At 40.3% G+C, this 27,065-nt stretch overlaps 1 protein-coding gene and 1 long non-coding RNA gene across 2 annotated transcripts in view; one reads left to right on the top strand and one right to left on the bottom strand.

Moving 5' to 3' along the window:
• Positions 1-2,600: 2,600 nt before the first annotated feature.
• On the bottom strand, positions 2,601-6,197 carry LOC144219346 (uncharacterized). Its single transcript, XR_013331379.1, has 2 exons — positions 5,811-6,197; positions 2,601-2,979 (listed from the first exon to the last, which is right to left on the bottom strand). It is a non-coding gene; the product is annotated as an uncharacterized LOC144219346 (long non-coding RNA).
• Positions 6,198-6,690: 493 nt separating this feature from the next.
• LRPPRC (leucine rich pentatricopeptide repeat containing) overlaps positions 6,691-27,065 on the top strand; it is a 108,925-nt gene continuing 88,550 nt past the window's right edge. Inside the window, exons 1-7 of the mRNA XM_077749196.1 lie at positions 6,691-6,797; positions 20,618-20,814; positions 22,101-22,223; positions 24,924-25,045; positions 25,150-25,208; positions 26,142-26,228; positions 26,830-26,956. Coding sequence (XP_077605322.1) covers positions 6,691-6,797; positions 20,618-20,814; positions 22,101-22,223; positions 24,924-25,045; positions 25,150-25,208; positions 26,142-26,228; positions 26,830-26,956 — 822 coding nt within the window. The remainder of the gene's footprint in view (positions 6,798-20,617; positions 20,815-22,100; positions 22,224-24,923; positions 25,046-25,149; positions 25,209-26,141; positions 26,229-26,829; positions 26,957-27,065) is intronic.

Genomic DNA, 27,065 nt, shown 5'->3' with positions numbered 1-27,065 from the left:
CACGAACCATGAGATCATGACCTGAGCTGAAGTCGGACGCTTTACCAACTGAGCCACCCAGGCGCCCCAAGATAAATGTTTCTTTAAACACACATACCCCACTTTGGTCTTTGTCACAGACTGTAATGGCTACCATCTCAGATGTTTCATATTATGTGTAAAATGATTTAGCAACAATGGCAAGGTTTTTTTTTCAATGCTTATTTATTTTTGAGAGAGTGTGAGCAGGGGAGGGACAGAGGATCCGAAGTGGGCTGTGCACTGACAGCAGCGAGTCCTATGTGGGGCTTGAACTCAAGAGCTGCAAGATTATGACCTGAGCCAAAGTTGGATGTTCAACCAACTGAGCCACCCAGGTGCCCCAATGACAGCACATTTTGATGTCCAAGCAAACTATTTGCTGGAGAAGTCAATCGCCCCTATGACCAGGTCTTCGGGTCTCACAGGCATGTTTGCCTGTCAGGTGCTATTTACTTTGCATTTATATGGACATGATTGAATAAACTCTTTCAAACTTCTACTCATGCTCTATCAGTGAGCAGTGAAATCAAGATACAACCAGCATTTAATATTTTTCTTTAGGAACATTCATTAACATAGAAAAGTAGAGGGAACAAAGCAGAAAGAACCCCCATACACCCATCCCCCATATTCAGTGATTATCAAGATATCATCACATATTTTCTTACATAACCACATAGCCCACCGTCACACCTAAAAAAGTTAGCAATGATTCCTGGTGTTGTGCAATATACTTCAAGTGCCTAAATAATGTTTTCTTGAACTGGTTTGTTTGAATTAGGATCAATCAGCATTTTTTAAAAAGGTGACGTAGAAAAAAATGGATTCGTGAATATCCAAGGCATCACATGGAGTAAAGCTCATTATTGTTTTAGGACATTTCTTTTTGTATGTGTGTATTTGCGTCATTTGTAAAATGTATTTCCTTACCACTGGCCCCAGTCACAGAAGTGTGAAAGTCACTGGTTTAGTGAGCCTCTCTGCTGTAGATTTTGGGGTCCAACAACACCTTCCTCAACAGTTTAAGGAAGGATGTAGAGATACAGGAAGCTCTATGTCTTTGCTCTTGCCGTTCTCTCTGCCTAGAACTCCCCTCACCACCATGTCTGCTATTTCATGTTTTCCCCAGCCTCCAACGGCTGAAATGTCATTCTCATCATGGGCCCTTTTCCTGTTCTCCTGTCCAGCCTGTCACTTGGTTTGCCTCTTCTGTGTGTGCACTCATCGCACTGCCTGTGCTAATGGTTATCTGGATACGGTATGTGTGGTATGTGTTTCATCCGAATACATTAAGCTCATTCCGTGTATGATGCAGAACGTCTTTGCCTTGAGATGTTAATTGCTCTGTGCTTTGTTAACAGTAAGCACTTCACAACTGAATAACCTGAGTTAGAAGTTGGTTTGAGACATGAGCTGTAGGTTATTAGGCAGTGGCAAAAAATCAGACCCCAAGGAGACGCTGGAGAAGAACCCACATTTATGAGGTTTAGACTAGATCATGAAAGGCAACCACAACAATGGTAGCTACATCATTCGTCAGAGCTTCCTATATGCCTGCTACTCTAAGAACTTCACTTATTTTATCTAATATTCCCCCCAAAATTCTGAAAGGGTATTACCCGTATTACACATACGAAACCGAGCAGTTGGGGTAGCTTAGTCTGTTAAGCACTGAACTTTGGCTCAGGGCATGATTTCATGGTTTGTGAGTTCCAACTCCCAGCAGGGGAGCCCGAGCCCCGCTTTGGGTGAGCATGAGCCCCCCATCAGGTGAGCTCAAACCCCACTTCTGGTGAGTACAAGCCTTCCCCTTTTGGTGAGCCCTGCTTCTCTCTCTTTTCCTCTTTCTCTTCTCTACCCACTGTGGGATTCTCTGCCCCTTGCTCACTTGTGCCCGCTCTCTCTCTCTCAAAACAAACAAACAAACAAAAGAAACTAAGCAGTTAAGTACTTTTGCAAAGTCTAGCAGCTAAGCTGTCCTTCCGATAAGATTCTATTTGGAGGCTATTCCGTTCACTGGGATAGGGGCTCTCAATTTTTAACCAACATTTGAATCCATTTCATAGCTCAGAATAAACTAAGGGAGAAACCAAGGATGATCAACCTCACCTTCTCTTCCACTTTGCCACAGCCTCCAGAGTCTAAAGAATTTGGAGAAGAATTAGGGAAGTCTGAACTGAAAAACAAGCAAACACCACTCTTTCCCTCTTCCACACATACGGACACACATATGTGTGCATACGCACCCTGCATGTGTTAGCTATTCCATCCTTCAGACCACAACCTAACAACCCTTTCTCTGGGAATCCTTTGGACTCCCAGGTGAGGTATATTCTCTCATGGAAACCTGTTTCTTTCTCTCTGAACCTGTTTCAGTGCGTAACTCATTCAGTGTGATTATTTGATTAATAACTGCTTTGCCCTTTGGGATAGGAGTTTGGTCACTATAAGGACCGCTACTGTTTGGGCCCATCATATTTTTTTCTAGCACTTAACTTGCTGCTTGGCAGATCTTAGGTGTTCAATAAAGAGTGAATATGTTCATGAATGTGAATAAATGTCTAGACAAATTTCATCACTAGTTTCTTCACACTTTACGAGGAAGCCTGGTACAGCAACAGAAAGAATGTTGGTTGGAAATGGGAGGGTTTCAGGACTAGAAACAATTAGAAGAGAGCCTCATTCATTCTCACCACTACCTCCACCAGCCTTGCTGCATCTGTAACCATCCACTTTGTCTTTCCTTCCATGACAATGGCAGGAATGTCTGGATTCTAAAGTCAACCCCTTCGTGGCTCAGTCGGCTCAGTTGGTTGAGCGTGTCTGACTCTTGATTTTGGCTCGGGTCATGATCTCAAGGTCATGGCATCCAGCCACACATCAGGCACCGCAGTTGAGTGTGGAGCCTGCTTGGGATTTTCGCTCTTCCCCACTTGCACGTGTGTGCTCTTTCTCGCTCTAAAATAAAAGACAATATTTTTAAAGATGCAGAAACAATTTAAGGTCAGTCCCTTGACTTTGTGCTAGATCCTATTCCCTCCTGCCTCCAATGTACTCATTCTCTTTCTCATGCATTATCAAATTTTCACTCTCTAATTCAGCCCTATCCAAAAGAATTTTCCATGATGATGGAAATGTTCTTTGTTGTGCTATGTTGTTCGGTATGGTAGCTACTACCCACTTGAGTACTTGAATAGCCATTGAGTACCTGAAATGGGGTTAATCACTGAGGAACTAAATTTTGACAAGTTTATTTAATTTAGGCGCCTGGGTGGCTCAGCTGGTTTTAATGAAGCTAAGAAAGAAGTTTATTTAAGTAAACTTAAATAGCTATATATAGATGATTTCCATCAACATCAAACATGTTATTTCTTCCATCTTAAAAAATATTACCTCCCTTGACTCCAAACCACTTCTAGATACCCCTTCTCTGCTCCCTCCTTCACAGTATATTCTACAAATTGTCTAAGCTCCCTGTATCCATGTTCCCTTCTTTTATATACTTTTTAAATATTTATTTATTTTGAGAGAGAGAGAGTGTGTGCATATGTGCAAGCAGGGAAGAGGCAGAGAGGGGGGAGAGAGAATTTCAAGCAGGCTCGATGCTGTCAGCACAGAGCCTGATGTGGGGCTCGATCCCTTCAACAGTGAGATCACGACCTGAACCAAAATCAAGAGCTGGACCCAACCGATTGAGCCACCCAGGTGCCCCCTTCCTTCATGTACTCTTAAAGTTAATTCATTCTATCTTTTGACTCAACATGTCACCAAAATGATGCTCTTCTCAGCATCACCAGGGACCTCTGTGTTGCCAAATCCTATGGTCAATGTTGAGTTTCATTTTACCCGAACTAACAGCAACATTTTACATGGTTGTTAATTCCTTTCTTGAAAGACTTGTCTGTCTGTTATTTATGATCTTTCTCTCTCTCTCTGTCTCTCTCTCAGTTCTCCTCCTACCTCTCTGGCTGTTCTTCCTGTTTCTTATGCTGGATTTTTACCTTTGCATCCTCCAAATACTGAAATGTCACAAGCCTCAGTCCTTAAACCTCATTTCTCATCTCTATTTTCTCCCTAGATGCTTTCATCTATCTTCATGGCTTCAAATATTAGGTTTATGCTGTAGATGCCCAAATGTACCTCTAGTTCTGATCCAGATTTGAATGTCCTATAGCAAACCCTCTACTAAAACCTTACATTTGGAGATCTAAGAGGCACCTAAGCGTCTTATTCTGTAAGATCATTTTTGATTCAGCTTTTAAATCTTCTCTTCCCTCAGTCTCTCACCTTTTAATCAGTGCCATCTCCATCTCTCTAATTGCCAGGCTCCAAATTTTGGAGACATCATTGACTGATATCCCACAGCCAATCCATCAGTAAATTCTGTCCTACTATTTAAATGAAGCAAGAACCTGACCTTTTCCCATTATCTCACCTGCTACCACTAAGGCTAGTCTAGATTATTACAAGAACCTTCTGACTGGTCTCCCTACTTTTATTTACCTTTACCCCCTTAAAATCACCTCTCCAAACAGTAGCCACAGTATACCATTAAAAATGCAAATGGAGGGTCTCTTGGGTGGCTGAGGTCATGATCATGGTGAGATTGAGCTTCAGATCAGGCTGGGTGCAAACAGTGGAGAGCCTGCTTGGGATTCTCTCCTTTTCTCTCTCTCTGCCCCTCCCCTTCTTTCTCTTTCTCAAAATATTAAAAACAGGTTTTAAATAAATAAATAATGCAAATGGACTCATATCACAGCAAAACACCAAGCTTTCCAATGGTTTCCCATCTTTTTCTGAATAAAAATCAAAGTCCTTACAGCAGCCTATAATATCCTGCATAATCAGGCCCCCAACTACCTCCCCTCCCTGCCTTTCCTCTAATCCACATGGTCCTTCCTGCTGTTCTTTGAAGGGGCTAAATATGCCACCTTCAATTTCTTTACACTGATTCATTTACTTTAATATTTATTTATTTTTGAGTGAGTGAGAGAGAGAGAGAGACCGAGACTGGGTGGGGGAAAGGCAGAAAGAGAGGGAGACACACAGAATCTGAAGCAGACTCCAGGCTCTGAGCTGTCAGCACCCAGGCCTAGGCAGGGCTCCAACCCACAAACCATGGGATCATGACCTGAGCTGAGGTCCGAGGCTCAACCGACTGAGCCCCTACACTGATTTATTTTTACATGGCCGTTCTTATCTACCTTCCCAAACTAAGCTTTGGAGCTCTAGTTAGAGTTCGTTCAGACTTGGCCTGTTTTGTTCCCTGCTGGATTCCCATCTCAAAACAGTGACTGGCACTGAATAGGTGTTCAATAAAGCAGTGTTGAGTGAGTGAATTACACTTCTAATCCCTAGTAGCATAACCCAGGGTAAATCGCGTAACCTTTCTTGGATCTCATTTTCCTCATCTCTCAAAGGAGACATAAACTAGATAATCTCAAAACGCTCATTTCCTCAGTACCTATTTAATGCTATCTACTGTGTGCCTGGCACTGCGTAGGTGCTTGACCTACGAGGAAAGGTCAGTCCCTGCTGTCCAGGAGCTGGGTGTTGGGTGGGATAACCAGCCACACGGGGAATTACCGTGAAGGGCTTCCAGCGAAAACTTCTGAGCGTTCAACTGGGAACGGGAAGGATACAGTTATGTGAAGAGGGAGAGTGGAAGCCTGTTCCTGGCTTCCCATGTGTGCAGAGGGAACCCTTCCAGACTAAACCTGATAAAGGCTAGGACCTCCTGTTTAATCTCCAGATTTGGCTCCGGACTCTTAATCTCGTTGTTCTCTTACCTCCGATGCTGATGCATTTACTGAACGAAGAAGTGGAGTGGGAGGTGGGGCAGATAGTGAGTTCAGTTCCAGCTTTAAAACTATCCGACCTCGGTTGGCACCCCCCGTTTCATACAGCGAGGCACCGCTAACGGACTTGGGCTTGGACCTGCGTATCTTTTCACACTGTCCTCAGGCCCCACTAACACAGATCTCATCCTGTTATCCTTGGAGGCCCTCAGCACAGTGCAAAGGTCCTCAACGTTTTCTCCGTCTCGCGTGTCCCAGAGCGTTCCCAACAATCCGTTCCCATCGGCGCGCCAACCCCGGCGCCGAGTCAGGAGCGCTGAACGTCGGCGACGACCTCCGCGCACGCCCGCGAGCCGTCCCACACTCCGGGACTTTCACGGTCGGCTCTTCCCCGGAGTTCCCGGGCGTCCTTGCCGGTCGGCCCCCCGCAAGCCCCTGCGCTAACCTGGGAGGAGCCGACCTCTTCTGACTCTACTAACTGAAACGCGCAGGGGTGGAGGCTCTGAGCATGCTAGGAGGACGGCTAGAAAACCAAAAGAGAAGCTCCCTCAAATAATTAGCCAACCCGCACATTGTTACTAACACACCACACGGGGCTCATTTGTCCTCAGGGAAATAGGTTTGTGCACCTTCCAGGCTAAAACAACGCGTGGCTCCCCCTACGTCTGGCGCGCCCGGCCTTTGGTCTCTTCCGCGCCGGGCGACCCCGCGATCANGCCCCGCCTGTCCTTCTCCGCGTCCTCTTCGCCAACTGTAGGGGCCGAGCGTCCCGAGGCCTTAGACCCCCACCTCCGCCTCCAGAGGGTGTTTACCGGTGACAGAGTCGGTCGACTTCGGAAGGTCATGGCCGTGTGCAGGGTTTGCTTCCGGCATGGATTCTGCTCTCGCCTGGGACTGGGATTTACTGCCCTTGGGCTGCCGGCGGCCAGTGAAGTTGGGGGCCGAGGGGTGGGCTTTCAATGCGGCTGCTGGGATCGGGTATTACTCTTCTCCTTGAGATTGACCGGCTTGGGTGCTGTCCCACGTGGGAACATTATCAGTGATCGGTAGCTAGCTAGGACGTATATTTCCAGAGGCTTATTTCGGGGGGGACGGGAGGAATAGGTTGGGAACTTGGGGTGCGCTAGGGATCATTTAGAGACGGACATTTGGTTATGATCAGCTTGGGCTTTTGCCTGCATTTCCTGGACTGGAGGTTTCCTCTCGATATTTACAAGGGTGTGATACGGGTTGGAAATTGTCACAGTAGGGCTCCGTAAGTGTCACTGAATAACTGAACATGGGCAAGGGAAGTTAAATTCCCGGCGGGTGTCAGTGTGTGAATCGATGCTCTGAAGGATTGAGGTTTATCAGAGGAGATAGGTCAGGCATAGACTTGGAAGTGGGGGGAGATGAGGAATTTTGATGAAAAAGTGTTAAGAGTAGTATCCTGACCACCTAAGAAGGAGAGATGGGGACTGAGGTTTTAGAATAGGAGAAAAAGTGATTTTGAAACACTGTATAGATGAAAGTACTTTGGGAGACAGCAGGACTAAGAGCTCAGGATTTGCTATTGGACAAGTTACTCAGCGTTCCTAGAACTCCGTTTCCTTAGTTCGAGTGGTAATAAGGTTGGTAGTACTGCATAAGATTATCTATAAAAAGCACTTAACATAGGGACTGGTACTTAGTAAGTGCTTTATTAGTTATTACAATAGTAATAACTATGATTACATGGATCTTTGTGGAGCAGCCTGGAAACCTACTCTCTGCATAAAATTATATGGAGGAAGTGTTTTATGGCTTCTTAACAACTCAGTTACAGATCTTTGGAGTGAAGCCTGCTTGTAACTTATGGCCTGCCTGGATTTTTCTCATTAGGCCTGGAACAGCGGACCTCAGGAACCATGCCTCTGCTTCCGCAGAATGCATTTCTTTGCTTTTAAAGACTTTATTTTGAGAAAGTTGTGCCAATTACTCTTTTTTTTTTTGATGTTTATTTATTTTTGAGAGAGAGAGACAGTATGAGCAGGGGAAGGGCAGAGAGACAGGGAGACACAGAATCTGAAGCTCCAGGCTCTGAGCTGTCAGCACAGAGCCCGACGTGGGGCTTGAACCCACAAACCGTGAGGTCATGACCTAAGCCCAAGTCAGACACTTAACCGACTGAGCCACCCAGGGGCCCCTGCTCTTATTTTTTAAGTCCTTAACTATCCCTGTGAGGCCAGAGGAGGGTGGATGTTATCTTTCTGTTGCATTTGAGAACTGTAGAGAGAAAACAGTCTAGCAGAAAGAGTATTGGTCTTGGTGTTCATCAGACCTGGATTCCATTTACTTGCTACGGAATCTTACCTAACCTCTCTGATGCTCAGCTTCGTGATCTGTGAAGTAGAGGGAACAGGCCTTTCCTTTTTTTTTTTTTTTTTTTTTTTAAGTGTTTTTTTTTTTCTATCAGGGGATGAGGTGGGGTGCGGTGGGAGCAGGGAGAGCGCAGTCACNCAAGGCTGATTTCTTGTCATTTATGATTCAACTTACAGTTTCTTCAGAGAAGCCTTACCCCAACATTCACTCTAAAAAACTACTGTATTTTTGTATTATCATGGTGTGTCTGACTTGTGTGATATTATTTGTCTATTTTCTGTTTGTTTCCTTAGTAGAGAAAGTGAATTGCATAAGAGCAGGACTTTGTCTTGCTCCCCACGGAGTGCTCAGCTCAGAGCAGGCAATAAGTATTCCCTCTTTCTGTTGCATTCTTAACAATCCTTTCATACAGTCTCTCGTCCCACAGCCTGTAAGCATGCCCAGATCTTTCCCTCCTGAAAAACAAATCCTTTCCTAGAACTCTGGACTTAACCTCTAGATGCTTTCCAGTTTCCCTTCCCTGATTGCGTGCCTGTCTCCATCATTTCCTCACTTTGTGTTCACTCTTCCACTCACTGCAGTCACACTACTGGTAAAAGCCATTATTGTCTTGCTTATTAACTTTATATTGTATATTTTTAAATGATAAAACTCATGTGCCTTGAGGAGCAATTGCAAAATACAGAGGGAATGGCAACTGGCTTAGTTGGTGGAGTGCGGGGCTCTTGATCTCAGGGTTGTGAGTTTGAGCTCCACGATGGGTGTAGAGATTGCTTAAAAATATAATCTTAAAGAAAAATTACCCTTAATTCTATCACCCAGAAAGATCCACGGACAAAACCATGTCCTTTGTGTGTGAATGTTCGCACGTGTGTATGTATACATAATCATTTATGTACGTGTAGATGAAAGTTTATTTCATTATTTTTTTCTCCAGGGACTTCTTAAATACCAGACTCACTTTTAAGGCCTTGAGCTCTGGCATATTACCTTGTCTCCCATTTTCCTCTTCTTCTTGAGACCCTTTGCATAAGTCTTTCGTGATTTTGTTCCATGTAGGATTTTTCTCACCTGCTTTGCTGCTTCCTTTTTCTTCAGCTCATCTCTTAAATGCTGATGTGTTGGGGGGTTTGGCGTCAGCCCCTACCTACCTGTCTGATCATGAGGGTTATTTCTCTTCGTGGATGTAGACCCTTTACTAGACACCTCCAGTGGTTGAACTACTAGTGCTTGAAACCCATCGCTTTTCAAGTTGGACTTCTCTTTCCTCTCAAATCTGTTCCTTGTTTATTCCCTGTTGTAGTGAATGTTGCCATTTCTATCTGCTTCCTAAAGATTTTTTCATTCTTATTCATTGACGCCTCCCTGACTGGATTCACCCCCATGTATTGATTATACAAATGATTACGTTCTGTTAGATTTATCGCCTGGAATGAATCTTCTCTTCCACCAACCCTCCCGTTATTCCCTAGTCTCCCTGATACCATGATCATGTCAATTTTCCTACTTACAGTTAGTCACTGTGGTGGCTTCCATTAGTTCTAGGATAAGGTGCTTCATGATCTGGAGATACCTCTGGGGCCTCACTTTTGATCAGTTCTCTCCGTGACATCCTGTAGTCCAGCCATACCGTACTACCATACTGAAACAGGGCTTTCTCGGGAGCGTAGGAATTCCTTCTGGGGATCTTGTTAAAATGTAGATTCTGATTTTGTAGGTCTAGGCAGGGGGCTGAGGTTCTGCATTTCTGATAAACCCCCAGATTATAAAGGTACCATGGTCGATTTTTTGACCAGCAAGCGTCTGAGGGGCCACGTTGCACATCTCTTTGCCTTTGAATGTGGTGTTCACTCCTGGGACGTGTCTCCCCTTCCCTCCACTCAGGTATTTCAGTCCTTTAATCTGTTAAATCTTGACTGCTTTTCCCGCTTGACCACTCCTCTTTTGTGCTTTCTCTCAGACCCCGAATCACTAAGCACCTGTTAGCACGATTGCATGTGTACCCACCAGCACTCTAGACCTGGCTGTAAGTTCCTTGAAAGCAGGGACTTGGTTTATTCTTTTTGCCTCCCCCAGCGGCTGACTTCGTGGCACATAGTAATATAGGTGTCAGGTATTTGTTGAGTAAATCAGTGAAAAATTTTAGACACGGAGGAAGCAATATCGTGACATGCAGAGATGTTCGAAGGGATATTTAATCCATGCATGTAGTGTGGCGGACCTCCACACGCTCACCCCAATCTTGGTTTCCTAGAATGCCCTGGGACGGACAGATGAGTATTATTGAGTAAAATTATTAGAGTTTATTAATTTGTTTTCAAAATTGAAGCACCGAAAAGTATATACTTTTATATTCTTTAGTCTTGTTCTTCATTTCCCATTTCAGCACCTTTCTTCGTTTTTTAAAAACAAATGTTTTCGTAAAAACCAGCTCTTCCCTTATCCTTTTGGGGAATTTGAGGGGCAAACACTTATTTTTCCAGACTCTCTTTTTTCTCACACTTCTGGATCAGAAGCTGCTTATATTTTGTTGTGAGAGTCTTTTAGCCTGTGCTTCAGAGGAAGGATAAGCTTTGAATTAAATCAGTTTGGAAGTGGATCCAGATTGATGATTGGATTAAAAGTGAAGAGCACGTATTGCCCTGGGACAGAATGATGTGACGTATCAAGTTGGAAGGAAAGAAAACTTTCCCTTGTTTTATTTCTTCATAAGGAAAGAAATCTTAAGAAATATTGAGAGTCTGTCTGGGTCCTTTTGGGGTTATGAGTCAGCCTCTGTGTATATAAATTTATCAGTTACAAAGAGCTATGATAGGCATATGTACAACTGATCTATGCTGTCCATAAAAGAGGAATATCATACTGGGGCACCTGGGGGCGCTCAGTTGATTAAGCATCCAACTCTTGATTTCAGCTTAGGTCATGATCTCACAGTTCATGAGTTTGAGCCCCATTTGGACTCTGTGCTGGTAGTGCAGAGCTTCCTTGGGATTCTCTCTCTCTCTGCTGCTTCTCTGCTTGTGAACACGTGTACTCTCTCAAAAATTAACATTAAAAAATATAATACTGTAGTGTTTCAGAGAGAGCAGTCAAATTTGTTTATGGTAGGGGCTCACTTGAGTTTAAGAGGACCTATGGTAATGAAGAGTCAGACTGTTCTAGGGGAAGAGAAGAGGAGAGAGAGACTTGTTCGAGGCCGTACTTTTATCCTATGTGGCCATGTGGGGTTGGATGTAGTAGAAATTGGTACCGCAAAGGCCAGTTGATTTCTTGCAGCTATTAACGTTGATTAGAAGTTGGTCAAGCCATTGGAGAGTTTTGAGAGGTACCGGTTTTGACAATGTTAACACAAGCTGTAGGAGAGATGGAGGCTAGGGATGGATAGACCAGTAGGAACATCTCTCCCACAGATGTGGGCTAACAGGACCTCAGCTAGGTGGTGCGGAACCGAAAACCAAAAAACACTGCCTTTTCTTCTTGAGAGATTGAGAACAGGTGATTGGTCCGCATGTTGGCAGAATTGAGCAGAATAGACTTGGAGATGAGGATAAACAGTAGTACCTTCAGATTAGATCTTCAGTGTTTTCAGGCTTTGTATGAATACATTGCACATGCACTTCATCTCTTGGGGTTCATATTACAAATTAGGAAAGAAGCTTGGAAGAGTGAAGTAATTTATCAGGAATCTCCAGTTGGGATTTAACTACAGGTGCTGTAATGCCCCGTTTTGAAGTGTTAAGAGTATACAGGTGCTTGAGGTGTTTAGGTTACTTAGGTACATAAGTAATAAGGATTACTTGCGGATATATCATTTTTAAAAAGGTGATACGATGCATTATAAATTTAGGAATTAAAGACTATCCCAAGTGAATAAGCATATGGTATGATCTTGGAATGTAAACTCTGGAAGGAATCTTTAGAGTAATCTTGTCAATCCAGATTCTCGCGTCACGGATTCTAAACAGTATATCCTGTTCCATATTACATCATAGGTCCCAGCGTTCATCCCTTCCTGTCATAACTGAGACAAAGGGGGCCCACCTTTGGACTGGAGGAGCCTAAGGTGGAAGAGACGTCTGGATAAGTGGAAAGGAATTGGGGTTTCAAGCCAGAAGACNAAAAGCCAGGGGATTTTTTTTTTTTTTGAGAGCGAAAGAGAGAGTGAGCGAGCACACAAGCATGCAGGTGAAGGAGGGGCAGAGAGAGGGGGAGACTGAGAATCTAAAGTAGGTTCTGAGCTGTCAGCACAGAGCCCAATGCAGGGGGCTCGAACCCACCAACCATGAGATCATGACCTTGAGCCAAAGTCGGATGCTTAACCAACTGAGCCACCCAGGCAGCCCAAGCCAAGAGATGTTTAAATGTAGAAGAGTTACAAGTGGCTTTTTTAGTTCAAAATTTTGTGATTTACTATAAAGCATGAAACTATGTTTGGGGGACAGCTTAACTGGGCAAGACTTTTTGGAGAATTGAGGTTTTGCAAAATAGTTGAGTGAGAAAGTTCGATGAAATAGGTTTACAAAAGATTTTTTTTTTAATGTTAATTTTTGAGAGAGGGAGAGAGAGAGGGAGAGAGATAGCGTGAGCAAGGGAGGGGCAGAGAGAGAGGGAGACAGAATCCAAAGCAGGCTCCAGGCTTCCAGCTGGCAGCACAGAGCCCAATGTGGGGGCTCAACTGACTGAACCACCCAGGCGCCTCTGCTAATACATTTTTAAAAGAAGAAAATGCTCTAGGAAATGTGCAGTTAATATTTATTACACTTACTCTACCAGGTCTTTTAGGTACACTTTCTCGGTGTTGTCGAACTTTGGGCATTTGTGTGCTGCCTTCAGATTTTTTTGTGTGTGAAATCTGAGTATTACTGCGGCCATTATTTACATTTAATATTTTTATTTACATTGGTTTTACATTTAAAGTGATCTTTTTATAACTTAATTTCATCTTGAGCGAAAATGTTAGTAAAATAGAGCTTGATATGATATTTTCAAATATTAAAATAGATAAAAGTGCCAGAATGGAAAATTTTTGTCTAAATGCTGTCTAAAATCATCTTGCCTAGCAGAAGGGGTAATTTTGGGAAACACTGCATTATCCCCGTTCATCTTTGTGATATCCTTGTGAGGTAAATGCTCCCAGAATTTACAGGCTGAGAGAAAGTTGGAGCAGCGTGGCCAAATCACACATCTTACAAATGGCAGAGCCTGAACTCAGGCAGGTCTGTAGGACTGAGACTCATGCTTGTAAGCTCGGAGCTCCTGTGTTTCCCCCATGCCACGGAGCCTTCGGTTTTTGTCTCTAAGTCCGTCCTTATCTAGTGTTCATGAAAATGAAAGTACCTTGGTACTAGGTATTTTTCTTCCTTCTCCACCACCCTCTCTGGTGTAAGCTTCCCTCGGCCTTTTCCCTGGACTACTGCAATGGTTTTCTAAATGGTATCTGTCTTAATTCTTCTTCTTTAAAAAAAAATTTTTTTAATGTTTATTTTTGAGATAGAGAGACACAGAGTGTGAGGGGGGGAGGGGCAGAGAGAGGGAGACACAGAATCTGAAGCAGCTCCAGGCTCTGAGCTGTCAGCACAGAGCCTGATGGGGGGCTCGAACTCATGACCTATGAAATCATGACCTGAGCCGAAGTCGGATGCTTAAGCGACTTAGCCACTCAGGTGCCCCTCTCTGTCTTAATTCTTGATGCCCTCTAATTTCTTCACCCAGCAGTTAGACTAATCTTTTCAAAACAGAGATTGATCATGCCACAACCTTCCATAGGTTTCTGATATATTTCTGTACCTGGCATAAAATCTGTACCAAGAATAAAATCCAGACTTTTATCTTTGCAGACCTTCATGATCTAGACCTGTCTTCCTCTCCAACCTCATCCCATGTGTTGCTCGCTTGCTTGGCCTGCTGACTGTTCTAGCTTGCTTGGAATAGTCCTCCCCTCTTGTCTGTGGCGGCTTCTTTTCAGCCTCAGCTAAAAAATTAAAGTCACGCCTTCCTTGAGCATTTTAAAGATTTTAGGGGCACCTGGGTGGCTCAGTCGATTAAGCATCCAACTTTGGTTCAGGTCATGATCTCACATTTTGTGGGTTTGAGCGCCGCATCGGGCTCCATGCTGACAACTAGCTCAGAGCCTGGAACCTGTTTCAGATTCTGTGTCTCCCTCTCTTTCTGACCCTCCCCTGCTCATGCTGTCTCTCAGAAATAAATAAAATGTTAGAAAAAATGTAAAGATTTTATTTTTTAATAATCTCTACACCCAGTGTGGGGCTTGAGCTCATGACCTGGGATCCAGAGTCACATGCTCATCAACTGAGTCAGCCAGGCATCCCCCATTTTTCTAGAACATTTTATTCCAAATAGAACCCTGCTATTAGTCTTTCATTGAGTCTCTTATTTCCTTCATAGAGCTTAACACAGCAGTAGCCGTTTTAAATTTTTTTGAAGTTTAATTATCAGATTTACTCACTAGGTAAGTAGAGGGGCTGATCCTAGCACAGTGCCTTGTACACAGAAGGTACTCAGTAAATATTTTTTGAATTAATAAATCAAAGAATTTAGGGTAGTTGTGATAAAAATAAAGAACAACTAAAGGTTATTAAAGAGGGAATGACATGAGATGGTTTTGGGGATGCTTTATCTGGTGGTTGTATTAATAAAAGCTGAAGCCTAAGAAAGTAAGGAGTTTGTTACAAAAATATCCATGTATTCTGGGGGCACCTGGGTGGCTCCATTCGGTGGATCCAACTCTTGATTCAGCTCAGGTCGTGATCCCAGGGTTGTGGGACTGATGTAGTCATGGTGTAGTCAGTAGCAGTAGAGAAATTTGAAAGGACTACCAACCACTTTTAAGAGGAGGCATTGTGTATTTTTTTCTTGTGTAGACGACTATAGAAATTGTACTCCTTGACCCTACAAAGATAGGGTTCATTGAAGTCATGATATAGCTTATGGTCTGGGGTACCAATCTGAATTGTCAAGTGAAGTGAACAACTAGTATTTTTAAAAAACTTTTCTCTGTTGGTGCCTGGGTGCCTTAGCAGGTTAAGTGACTTTTTTTTAAAATGTTTTTTATTTATTTCTGAGAGAGAGAGAGAGACAGCGTGAGCAGGGGAGGGTCAGAGAGAGAGGGAGACACAGAATCTGAAACGGGCTCCAGGCTCCGAGCTAGCTGTCAGTCCAGAGCCCAGTGTGGGGCTTGAACCCATGAACTGCGAGATCATGACCTGAGCCAAAGCCGGATGCTTAACCGACTGAGCCACCCAGGCGCCCCTAGTGACTCTTGATAGTGACTCAGGTCATGATATGGTGGCTGTGGGAACCAACCCCAAGTCAGGTTCCATGCTGACCTCCATGCTGAGTGTGGAGTCTGCTTAAGATTCTCTTTCCCTCTCTCTGCCCCTCCCCTGCATGTGCGCTCTTTCTCTCTCTAAATAAATAAACATTTCAAAACTTCTCTTTGTTGGGGTATCTGGTTGGCTAAGTCAGTAGAGCATGTGACTCGACCTCAAGGTCATGAGTTCAAGCTGCACATTGGGCATGGAGCCTACCAAAAAAATAAAAGGAGGCATTATCTTTTTGGGTTTTTAACATGTTAAAACTTAAATGGAATCAGTAACTTAAAATGTAAAAGGAATTATGTATTGTGTGCAATGGTGGCTCAACATTTGAAAATCAATCCATGTAGTCAACCGTATCAACAGATTAAAGAAAACTCAAGTAGAATAATTAAAATAAGGGATTGGTAAGAACATGAGATAAGTTTGTGAACCCCCTTTGCAGCCGCATTTGTTTCCCTGATGCCTTTCCGCCACATTGAACTCCTTTCAGAAGGTGACCACTCAAGTACAAGTCCTGCATCTGTCGTCTTGTCACTTACTAGCTTTTACTGTGACTTTGGGCAAGTTGCTTCAGTTTTCTTGTCTGTAAAATGAGGATTATAGTAATAATTTTTGTTATTTAGCATGCATCGTTAAATGTATTATATACATTGACTGCCGGTTATACCTATTCTATTGCAGATCTGTTATCTTTTTTTTTAATTCTGGGAGGCCCAAAGTGCTGGAAGCTAGATTGACTCATAATAGCAATGATGAAGATAACAAAGAAGATAATGTTTTGAGAATGTGTGTGTGTGGTGTACATTCAAAGTTTAGAAAGAATGAGTAACACTTCAATAAAAAGTTTATTTGGAAAAATAAATACCAGTGGGCCGCCTGGGTGGCTCAGACAGTTAAGCGGCTGACTTCGGCTCAGGTCATGATCTCGCGGTCCATGGGTTCAAGCCCCATGTCAGGTTCTGTGCTGACAGCTCAGATCCTGGAGCTTGTTTCAGATTCTGTGTCTCCTTCTCTCTTTGCCCCTCCCCAGCTCGTGCTCTGTCTCTTTCTGTCTCAAAAATAAATGTTAAAAAATAATTTTTTTAATTAAAAAAAAGAAAAAATAAATACCAAAACTACCCAAAACATACAAAGATCTCTTAAAACTCAACAATAAGAAAAGTTTAAAGAAAAAGAAAAATGTAATGACCCAATTGCAAAATGAACAGAAGATAGGAAGTTTCACAAAGGAAGACATATAGGAGGCAAATAAGCATATGAAAAGATGTTCAGCATCATGTCATTAGGAAATTGCAGATTCAAACAGCAGTTAGATACCACTACATACTGGTTAGAATGACTAAAATCCAAAACATCTCTGGCACCAAATGTTGGTGAGAATGTGGGGCAATAGGGAGCTCTCATATTTATTGTTGGTGGGAATACAAAGTGGTACGGCCATTTTGGAAGACTGTCAGTTTCTTACAAAGCTAAATAAACATAAGCTTACCCTTTGATTGGCAATCGTATTCCTAGATATTTACCTACGTGAATGAAAAATTTACATCCACATAAAAGTCTGCATGCAAATGTGTATTGATGCTTTATTCATATTTGCCCAGATTGGAAGCAGCCAGTATGTCTGTTCTTCGTTAGGTGAATGGATAAACAAATTATGGTCCATTTGTAAAGTGGAATATTATTCAGCACTAAAAAGAAATGTGTTAATGAAGCCACAGAAAGACACGGAGGAACCTTAAATGTATTTTGTGAGGTGAAAGAAGCCAGTCCGAAAAAGGCTCCGCTCTGTATGTGATTCCATCTGACGTTTTGGAAAAGGCAGAACTATAGAGGAAGACAAATGTGATTGACAGGGTTTCAGGAGGAGGGGGAAGAGATGAATAGGTGGAGCACAGGGTGTTTTTAGGGCAGTGAAACTCTTCCGTGTGGTACTGTAATGCTTATCAAAGGTTTGTCAAAACCCATAGGTATACACACACAGCGGGGACCCTGTTGTAAACTAGCAGCTTGAGTTCATGTATCCTGATTGGTTCATCATTTGTAACACTTGTACCACACTAATGTACATGTCAATATGGTAAACTGGATGGCGGGGAGGAGGATGTACAGGAACTCTGTACTCTGCCCAGTTTTTCTGTAAACCTAAAAATGCTGTGAAAAAGTAAAATATTAGGGGAAAAAAGTGCAGGCTTAAGAGGGGAATCTCGTGGAAGCCTGCTTATAATAATTTGGTCCTCGTACCTTTTTGAAATATGGACGTTCAACTCTAAAGTCATTATTTTTTTGTACTAAAGAATTGAAATAAAAACCAACCATCAGTTTAAAAAAAAATGAGAAAAACACTGCCGGATTTTGCCAGAGGAAATTCATGGGTAGTCTGAATAATAGTGGTGAGTGCCAGGGTCTCTGGAGGGAACCTAAGATGTTAACTCCAAAATGCAAAAGAGCCATTTATGACACGTTGATGAGATGATGAACTAATTTTCACCTATGTGGTTACATCAGTTTTGGTCCTCAGATTGGAGGCAGTGCGTTCTAGCTGGTGCAAGCTTGAGGGTAGGTGTCTACATGCTGCGTAGACTCTTCTTTCACCCCTGGATTTATTCTTTACTTTCTATCACAGCGTACCTGTTGGTACAGCCATGAAATTCTTGTTTTGTACTGGGTGTGTTTCTGAGGAATTTAAAAATAAATTTGGGGCCAAATAATAAATGTAGAAAACACTGTCATGTACGGAAGCAGTGGAGACTTCCTTTTGAAGAGTGAAGAATCCTTTGGTTAAATGTGTAACCCTTCCCTCACTCCAGTTCATTCTAATGGTGGAGTCATAGTTCACCTTATCTAACTAAAGTCACGTATACTGGGACATCTGGGTGGCGTAGTTAACATCCGACTCTTGATCTCATCTCAGGTCACGATCTCAGGGTGTGTGAGTTCGAGCCCCACATTGGGCTCTGCGTTGATGGTGCAGAGCCTGCTTGGAATTCTGTCTCTTCTCTGCCCCTTCTCCGCTTGTACATGTGTGCGCATGCTCTCTCTCCAAATAAATAAACTTAAAAAAAAAAAGTTTAAGTGAAAGAGAGTTGGCCGCATCAAAGATTTATTTGTGGAAAAAGTAGCTTTAAAATGTTCAGAATAATGTACTTTGTCTTCTGTCTGAATTTTGTTTGTTTGATCTTACATTTTAAAAACTGCATTTTAGCAAAGGTTTTATTTTTGTGCTTTTTCATGGTTTCTAAGGTTTGGGTTGTGTAAGAAAATCTTGGCTAATATACTTCACTACAGTTTTGAAATTTCTGTATTAATCAGCTTTTGTTGTTTTGAGCAATATTTCTTATTGCACATTCACCTGAATGATACATTCCAGATGATTTAAAATAATGCTATTTTGTGTTTGCCTAACAAGGGCATAGTTTAGTAACAGCTGATCCAGTAGATACTCGAATGACCGGAGAAAACCTTTGAAGATAAGGGATAAATAAGCAGGATGGTATCCTCTGTGGTTTGTAGGTGATTAGCATTTAATTAATTCAGCTTAATTAACAAATGAGCCATCTACAGATTAGCCATCTAAGTGTGCTGACCGTTAGGTTTGTAAAGGTAAGAAGACATTGTCTTATTTAATTAGTATCCTGATTTTTTCCTACTGTTTTCCAATTTGTTTACATAGGTAGAATCCTTGGTGGCCAGAGTGCTTGTGATTTGTCCCAGATCACAGTAGTAGAATTTCTAGTCTAGTATCTGTTACTGCCTCTGAATTTTACATAACCTTGTGGTGATGCTTTTGGTGTAGATTTCTTTAATGTAGTATCACATTCTGAATCATTGAATTTGTGCCTGGTTTTCCAGGTAGGGAACATAGGGTAGGAAACCAACAGCTTTATTTTTAAACTCACTACTATGTAAATGTTTATTGGTAATTGGGGTAAAAATGTGCACATGCAAGAAAAATGGGATTATCATCATGAAGGTGTCTCTGGATTAGTAAGTATTTTTATATCACACTTTGTTAATATGTACTTTGTATATATTATTTAATTACACTTACTATCTGCTATTGGAAAGTTTAAGCTATTTTGGAATAAATGTAAATCTTTGTGCATTAGAAATTTTGTGTTAAAAAGTGTTTGAATGCAGAGAAAGTTTAAATTCAATTCAAAGATTCATGATAGGGTTTTCCTCACACATAAGGGTTATTTTTAAATCTGGTATTTGTAAACCGGGTATAACCTGTATTTCTACAGTATGGAATACCTCTGATTTCATGTTTTAGAGCATTTGGCTTATGTGTTTGGCCTTCTGTTATTAAAATATTGACTGGTTTAAAGGTTGTTTGCTCTTTAGAAACATACATGTACTAGTCTGACCTTATCTAATTTATAAACTTTTCTTTTACTTTCTGAAAATTAATGATGTTTAATACCAGAAATCTAGTGTTATTTTTAATGATTGCAGTTGTTAAAATAGCTAGAAAAGTACTATATAATTAGTATTTTGACAGGTGGAAAGCAGATATGAATTGAGCTGAAACACCGTCACTCTGAAATGTTTCAAATTTATTTAGACAGATTGGAAATTCTTTTGTCCTGAATGATTCTTTTAAAAATTGCATAATTTAAACTTGGACATTGGTCTTTTAAATTCATAATGAGATTATACGTAGAAAACATTTGAAAGTTATCAGAGTTTTAAATACATTTTAGATCTCTTATCTCATTTGTAAAGGTGAGAAGAACTTTGTTGCATAAACTGCTTCATTTTCCTTCATTAAGCTGGTTTTACCTAAGGGAAATAAAATACACACGCACGCACACATGCATGCACTTACATCACACCATGGTATTGTCTTAGTGTGAAATGATTCTGTGTGGAAGGTTATCAAGACACTAACAGTTGTTTAAGAGATTTACTTTGCATACAACTAGTGTGCATGTGATTTTATTTAGAGTAAAAGGCAGAACTTTCTTCCTACCGTCTTACACTTCTCAAAGCATTTCTGGTTTTGCCCCAGAATTTAGGTATTTGGTAACCAATAAACTTTGTATAAATTTTGCTTAGTAAAGGAATTTAAGTAGATAATAAATGAGTTTAGTTAATTGCCAATTGTGTTTCATTTTATAGAGGGCTACCGAGCCAAGCCAGGCTATACGCCATTGCTGTTGAGAAAAAGAATTATCTTCAAGAGGAGCCCGCTTCTCATAAAAAGAATGCCAGTCAATTTGACTGGGCTCTGATGAGACTGGATAATTCGATTCGAAAGACCGGCCGCATCCCAAAGACTCTTCTCCAAAAAGTCTTTGATAACACCTGTCACTCAGGTATTTCATGTTTTTCTGTAGATTTTCTTGTTTGGAGGCAAGATCACTGTAGAACACATTACTTGATACTTTTTGTTTGTTATTTCTATTGATGATTTTATGTTATGATTGTGATCTTTCGGTCTTTCCAACTCATCAGGGCAAAATTTCGCGTAAAACTTCTGTGTTTTAGATGTTTATTCCAAAATCAGCAAATAAAAATTGTCTTTTGCTTTCCACAGTTTATAAAAAAGTCACTTTCAGTGGTAAATTGTCTTGGAAGTTACTATTTTTTTTTATCTTGCCTTATATAGTGTCAACTGTCCCCAAGATGCTTACGTATGATAGATATCCAGAAAGACCAGTAATCATTATTTCCCTTTCATTTTCACTTAGCTTTTATAATCCATTTGAGTCACTTACTTTGATAATCTGGTGGAAGGTTGTAGGCCCTCTTACCACCTCCCACCCCCACAAGCCCAGCATGCAAACATGCACATAATTTTGCATGTAGTTACAGAACATTCCCAGCTTCCTAAAGCCCATCTGTGGATCTTATTCACATTAAGAAGCAATGGAATCTAATGATGAGGGGTATCGAAGCAGTACCAGTTATTAATTGTGTGTATTTAAAGACTATGGTATCATTTCCTCTTTGATTTATTCAGAGTTGAACGACTATTACCATAGTTAATTTCAGAATATTTTTATCACCTCAAAAAGAAATCTCCAAACTCATAGCCATTATCGGCCAACCTGTCCTTCCTTCCAGTCTTAGACAACTACTAGTGTGTTTTTTTGGCAGATTTCATAGTTTGGATGCTTATATATGTGGAATCGTGCAGTGAGTGTTTTGTTTTTGTTTGGTTTTAAAGTCACCTTTCAGAGACATGTAGATAAAGACCAGGGATAAAGGGAGAAGGAAGTTTATATTGTTTTGTAATTGAATGTAAACTTGGTATTCATGGGTTTTAATTTTACTGCTCTACTATTTTCATAAGATACTGAGAGGCTTAGCCTTTGAATTGTAGGAAGCAGTGCTTATAAATTAAGTTCTGTGTATTTTTGTATGGTATAGCGCCTTGCAGATTATGTGGATTCATAAAAGCAGACTAATTTTAAAAACATAATTTTTAGTAATGCAAATGTTACTTGTGGATTTGGGTAGGGTTTTTCCAGTTTGTGGGTACTCGTACAGTTAGTGAGGCAGGAGATTTTTGACTCTTTATGGATTTCAGTGTAAGTTCTGATATTTATCTGTGTGATATTGCTGTTCTATTAAATGTTACCCATTACCCTTTTCATAGGTAGCCCAGGTGGTAATCAAGCCTTGCTCCTCCTGCGCAGCTGTGGTTCTCTCTTGCCTGAACTACAGCTCTCAGAGAGAACGGAATTTGCTCATAGGATATGGGACAAACTTCAGAAATTGGGTATGATTGTTTAAAAATATGATGTGTATATGTAGAAAGTATAGACATTTATTCGTTTGGTAAATAAGAATTTCCTTACATAAATGCCGTAATTCAATTTTATGGAAGAGCTACTTGGTAAAATTTATCTGGTGAGTTATAGTGACATCTAGGGGCATTAAGAATAAAATAATTTACTAATGTAACATTGTGTGTCAGCTACACTCAAATGAAAAAATAAAGTAAGTTTCATAACAATTACTACTTTTATGGTAAGTTAAAAATAAAAAGGCTGTTGGTTTGTCAAAGTTGGGAATGTCCATACCATTTGACTAAGCAGTTCCATTTGTTGGAGTTGAGGTAACAGAGGCGCCTGGGGGGCTCAGTCGGTTAAGCGTCTGACTTCTGCTCAGGTCATGATCTCACAGTTCATGAGTTTGAGACCCATGTTGGGCTCTGGGCTGACAGGTCAGAGCCTGGAGCCTGCTTCCGATTCTGTGCCTCCCTCTCTCTGCCCCTTCCCCTCCGCCCCTCAAATAAATATTAAAAGTAAAAAGATTTTTAAAAAGTATTTAGAGCACAGATATATTCAAATGTGTGACAGGATAGCCTTTATTGTAGTTTGTAATGGTTAGAAATTGGAACCGACTCTAATGCCTCCCACTGGGGATCAGATAAATTATGGGATGTCCATGAAATGCAATACTGTGCAGCTGTTAAAAAAAGGAGAGTTCTTCTGTGCTGATGTGGGGTGTTCTCCAAAATAGAAGGAGAAATTAAGGTGCAGAACAGTGTATACAGTATGCTACTGTTTGAAGAAAAACGTTTGTGTATGCATATAATGTTAAAGTAGTTCTTGAAGGATAATAGATACCAGATACAATTTCTACTCTGTACCTTTTTATGCTTTTAAAATTTTGAACCATGAACATATTATCTATTCAGAAAATAACATAATTTAAAAGACCATTAGATAAAATCCAGTGTTCATTCTTGATTTTTAAAAACCTTAAGAATAGAAGGAAGCTTCTTTAACATGTTAAAATTTAAAGCCAACAATCAATATCATGCAATGAAATAAGTAGTGAAACAGTACTAGAAATTGCGGTTTTTTAGATGATGTGATTATTTACCTATAAAATCACAGAAAATCAACTTAGAGGTAAGTACTGGGAAATATTAAATGTTCAAGAATCTATAAGTTTTCCTAGTTAGAAAATAAAATGCATAAAAGGTTCTAAGTTTAGTCACAAATATAAAAAATATTTATGAATATCCTTCAAGAAACATGTAGCACCTATATGAAAAATAAAACTATAGAATACACACAGAGCCTCACCTCAGTTTTGAATTCATCTAGAATTGATTTTGATGACAAGTTCGTTTTTTAAAGTTTCGAAGAGAATAGATGAATAGTGGATTTCAGAAAAGAGTTTTGTAGGTATCAAAGCAGCAGGACAGTGAAGATAAAGAATTGGCTTCATAAAAACTAGAAATTTCTATAGGTCAGTAAGTGATGTAATTTAAAAATACATGTTGAACGGGGAGAAATATTTGTGAAGAAGGATATATGTGCTTTCTTTAAGCCATAGAGCTGCTTTTTAGCCATTAGAGTTCAACTTGATGATTTTTTAGAAGTTTTCAGGCACTGTATGATAACCTTATTTGCATATTCACATTGCAGGTGTTGAATTGTACATGGTTCTCCTTAAGGCCCTATATAAAGTGTTAACAGTGGTTAACAGATTGGGCACTCGGGGACTGACTACCTACATTCAAATCTATGGTCACTTACTAGCCATGTGGCCTTGGAAGTGGAAGAGTCAGTTTTCCTCATCCATAAGATGGGGATGAGAGTACCTGTCTCAAAGCTATTGTGAAGAGTAACAGAACTTCTAGGCACAGAGCACTTAGCACAGTTTCTGAAACATCGTAAGCACTGTATGTACATGTGCTTACCATAGTAAGCTAAAAACAGATATTAACAGAATAAGGTCTCTACTGTCTAGAATCTCAAACTGACACTAGATACTCACCAGAGGCCTGTGTTGCTACAGGCAATTAAGATACGAAATTTAATTACTGCAAATTTAGTAAAACATTAGCACCAGATTGATATGATGACCGAGATGTCATCAATGGGTAGTGGAAGGCTGAATGGTAACGTTGATTGATGTGGCCTTAGGCTAGATAGAACTTAGAAGGAAACAAAAGGCTTTGGAATAGGGGTAATAACAATAGCAGACTATTCCAGAACTGGAAATGGACCCTTCAGACAAACACTGAGTAGCCTGATTAGTAAATCACGTTGCTAGCACAGGCCTCCCCGTATGAAACAACTGCGGTTACAGTTCGTCGTGGTGTCTGCACTGTGGCAAGGACTGCTTTCTGTCGAAAATCTTTGTCACTTTAAATACAGAGGTGTTGTCAACATTTTCCAACAGGAAGGGAGTATTATACTTCATGAATAAGACCTCTTTTAATACCTGAATAAGAAGTTACTTGTAACTGTATAGTAATTCAGTTCATTAATGTTCTAAATGCTTAGCTTGCTCTGTTCTGACAGGATTTCTGTACAGATGGGTCTAAGTATGGGGTGAAATGCTGAAGTTACCATTTTACCCCTTTTGTCTGTTAAATTTAAGTATGCATATTTTAGTTGTGATAAAGAATATGATTTTAGGTCTTTTTCTAAACATTTGATTTAAATTTTATTTGTAGGTACTGTGTATGATGTAAGTCATTATAATGCTTTACTTAAAGTCTATCTTCAAAACGAATATAAATTTTCGCCAACTGACTTCTTGGCAAAAATGGAGGAAGCGAACATTCAACCAAATCGAGTAGGTAGTTGCTATCATAAATATTTACTGGTTATATCCCTTTTTTTTAATCCCAGGACAAAAATAGTATTTAAAAAATATTAACTAGCCCATTTCGTTGACAGGTGACATACCAGAGGTTGATTGCAGCTTATTGTAATGTAGGAGATATTGAAGGTGCCAGGTATGGAGCTCTATAAACGTATGTTGAAACAAACAAATTTGGGGGCCCCTGGGTGGCTCAGTCGGTTAAGCGTCCGGACTTTGGCTCAGGTCATGATCTCACAGTTTGTGGGTTCAAGCCCCGTGTCGGGCTCTATGCTGACAGCCAGCTCAGAGCCTGGAGCCTGTTTCAGATTCTGTTGTCTGCCTCTCTCTCTGACCCTCCCCTGCTCACACTGTCTGTCTCTTTCAGAAATAAATAAAACATTAAAAATAAATAAATGAGCAAACAAATTTGTAAGTACTATAAACCTAGGATATATTCATTTGTCTTTTTCTATTTTTAAGTTTCTTCTTAGGGAAATTATTTCAGAAGGATTTTAATTTAGAAAATTTGGTAATAGGACTCAGACAAAATATAAAATTGTGTAAGAGAGGAAAGATAAATAAATATTGCTATTATAATTAAAATTTTGACTTACTGGAGCAGAGACTTAAAATTGCTGAGGTGTGTAAGGTTGGCTTCAGTCCTTTTAAGTTGATTATTTCCTACAAGGAATGTTCTTAGCCATTGAACTGTATTCATTTATAAAACTTGGAATATTCTATCTTGCTGATTCATATAAAATCAGTCGTGACATTTATTTCTCTGTAACATTAAGTACTACTTTTGGATGGAGGTTTTAGTAAATAAGGAATAAACTGAAATGTATAATTCATTTTTAATTTAAATGGATTTTATGAAGCTTTATAGGCTTTTTAAAGTTTAGTATAGAAGAAACAATCAGATTTTAAAAACTTACCTGCTATTTTTACCAAGGGTAGTTCACGGTATATAATTTGATACAATTGATCTAATTTCAGGGAGTGCGTCTACATACTTGTGTCTATATGTTGTAAAAAGTGGCTCTGGTGTATATTTCCAAGGAGTGTCTTCATTTCTCTTTTATTGCAGCAAGATTCTTGGATTTATGAAAACTAAGGACCTGCCAATCACAGAGGCGGTTTTCAGTGCCCTTGTGACAGGGCATGCAAGAGCTGGGTAATGTTCAACTTAAGGTTTTGTTCTCAAGTGGGATTTAAATTACAGGAAGTTATTGTAGGAAATTCTTAAACCATGTTTATCTAACCCCTCAAAAATTTTGAGTGTGTGCGGTAGAATATGTAACCTTTTAAAACCTTATTCTTAAATTTATCTGTTTCATAAAACTTTTATTTGAAAATATTCAACTTTAAAAATTGGGCCTGATCCAAACTAGCGCTGACTCTATATTTTAATGGCTCTCTTGATGCTCTTGGAAACAGTTTTGTTTTTGAAGAATAACTTCCTAAATGTTATTCTTCCCTAAAAAGGTAAATTTGAGTCATTGCATAGTTGATGAAAGAGGGCACATTAAGGTCTATGTGATTATTATACAGTTTGGTTTCTCTCCTGGAAAAGTTACCTGTAGAAATTTGAAAGGTTTATTATTTTATTTCAGAAACCTACAACCGGTGTCATATGTATTTGTCCTTTTCTAATGTCCTTTGCTAAATGGTTTATAAGAATTGTTAATAAGTACAGGCTAATACATTTTAGATTGATAATATTATGTTTGCCAGTATTATAGTAATCGGTTCTGTTTTCTTTGAATAACTTCCAGAGATCTAGAGAATGCAGAAAATATTCTCACAGTGATGAGAGAAGCTGGCATTGAGCCTGGTCCAGACACATACCTAGCATTATTGAATGCATATGCTGAAAAGGGTGACATTGACCATGTTAAGCAGGTATGACTTCCGTCACGTAAATAATACGTTAAAACTATTTGTATAAAAAAATCATTTGTGTGAGCTTGTGTTAGGTTTCATATGAAGCAGAAAAGTGTAGTTTATATCT

This window comes from Crocuta crocuta, unplaced genomic scaffold (genome assembly GCF_008692635.1).
Source record: "Crocuta crocuta isolate KB4526 unplaced genomic scaffold, BGI_CrCroc_1.0 scaffold118, whole genome shotgun sequence".
Classification (NCBI taxonomy): domain Eukaryota; kingdom Metazoa; phylum Chordata; class Mammalia; order Carnivora; family Hyaenidae; genus Crocuta; species Crocuta crocuta.
The sequence above is the reverse complement of the archived record's forward strand: the minus strand, read 5'-3'. Positions and strand labels throughout refer to the sequence as shown.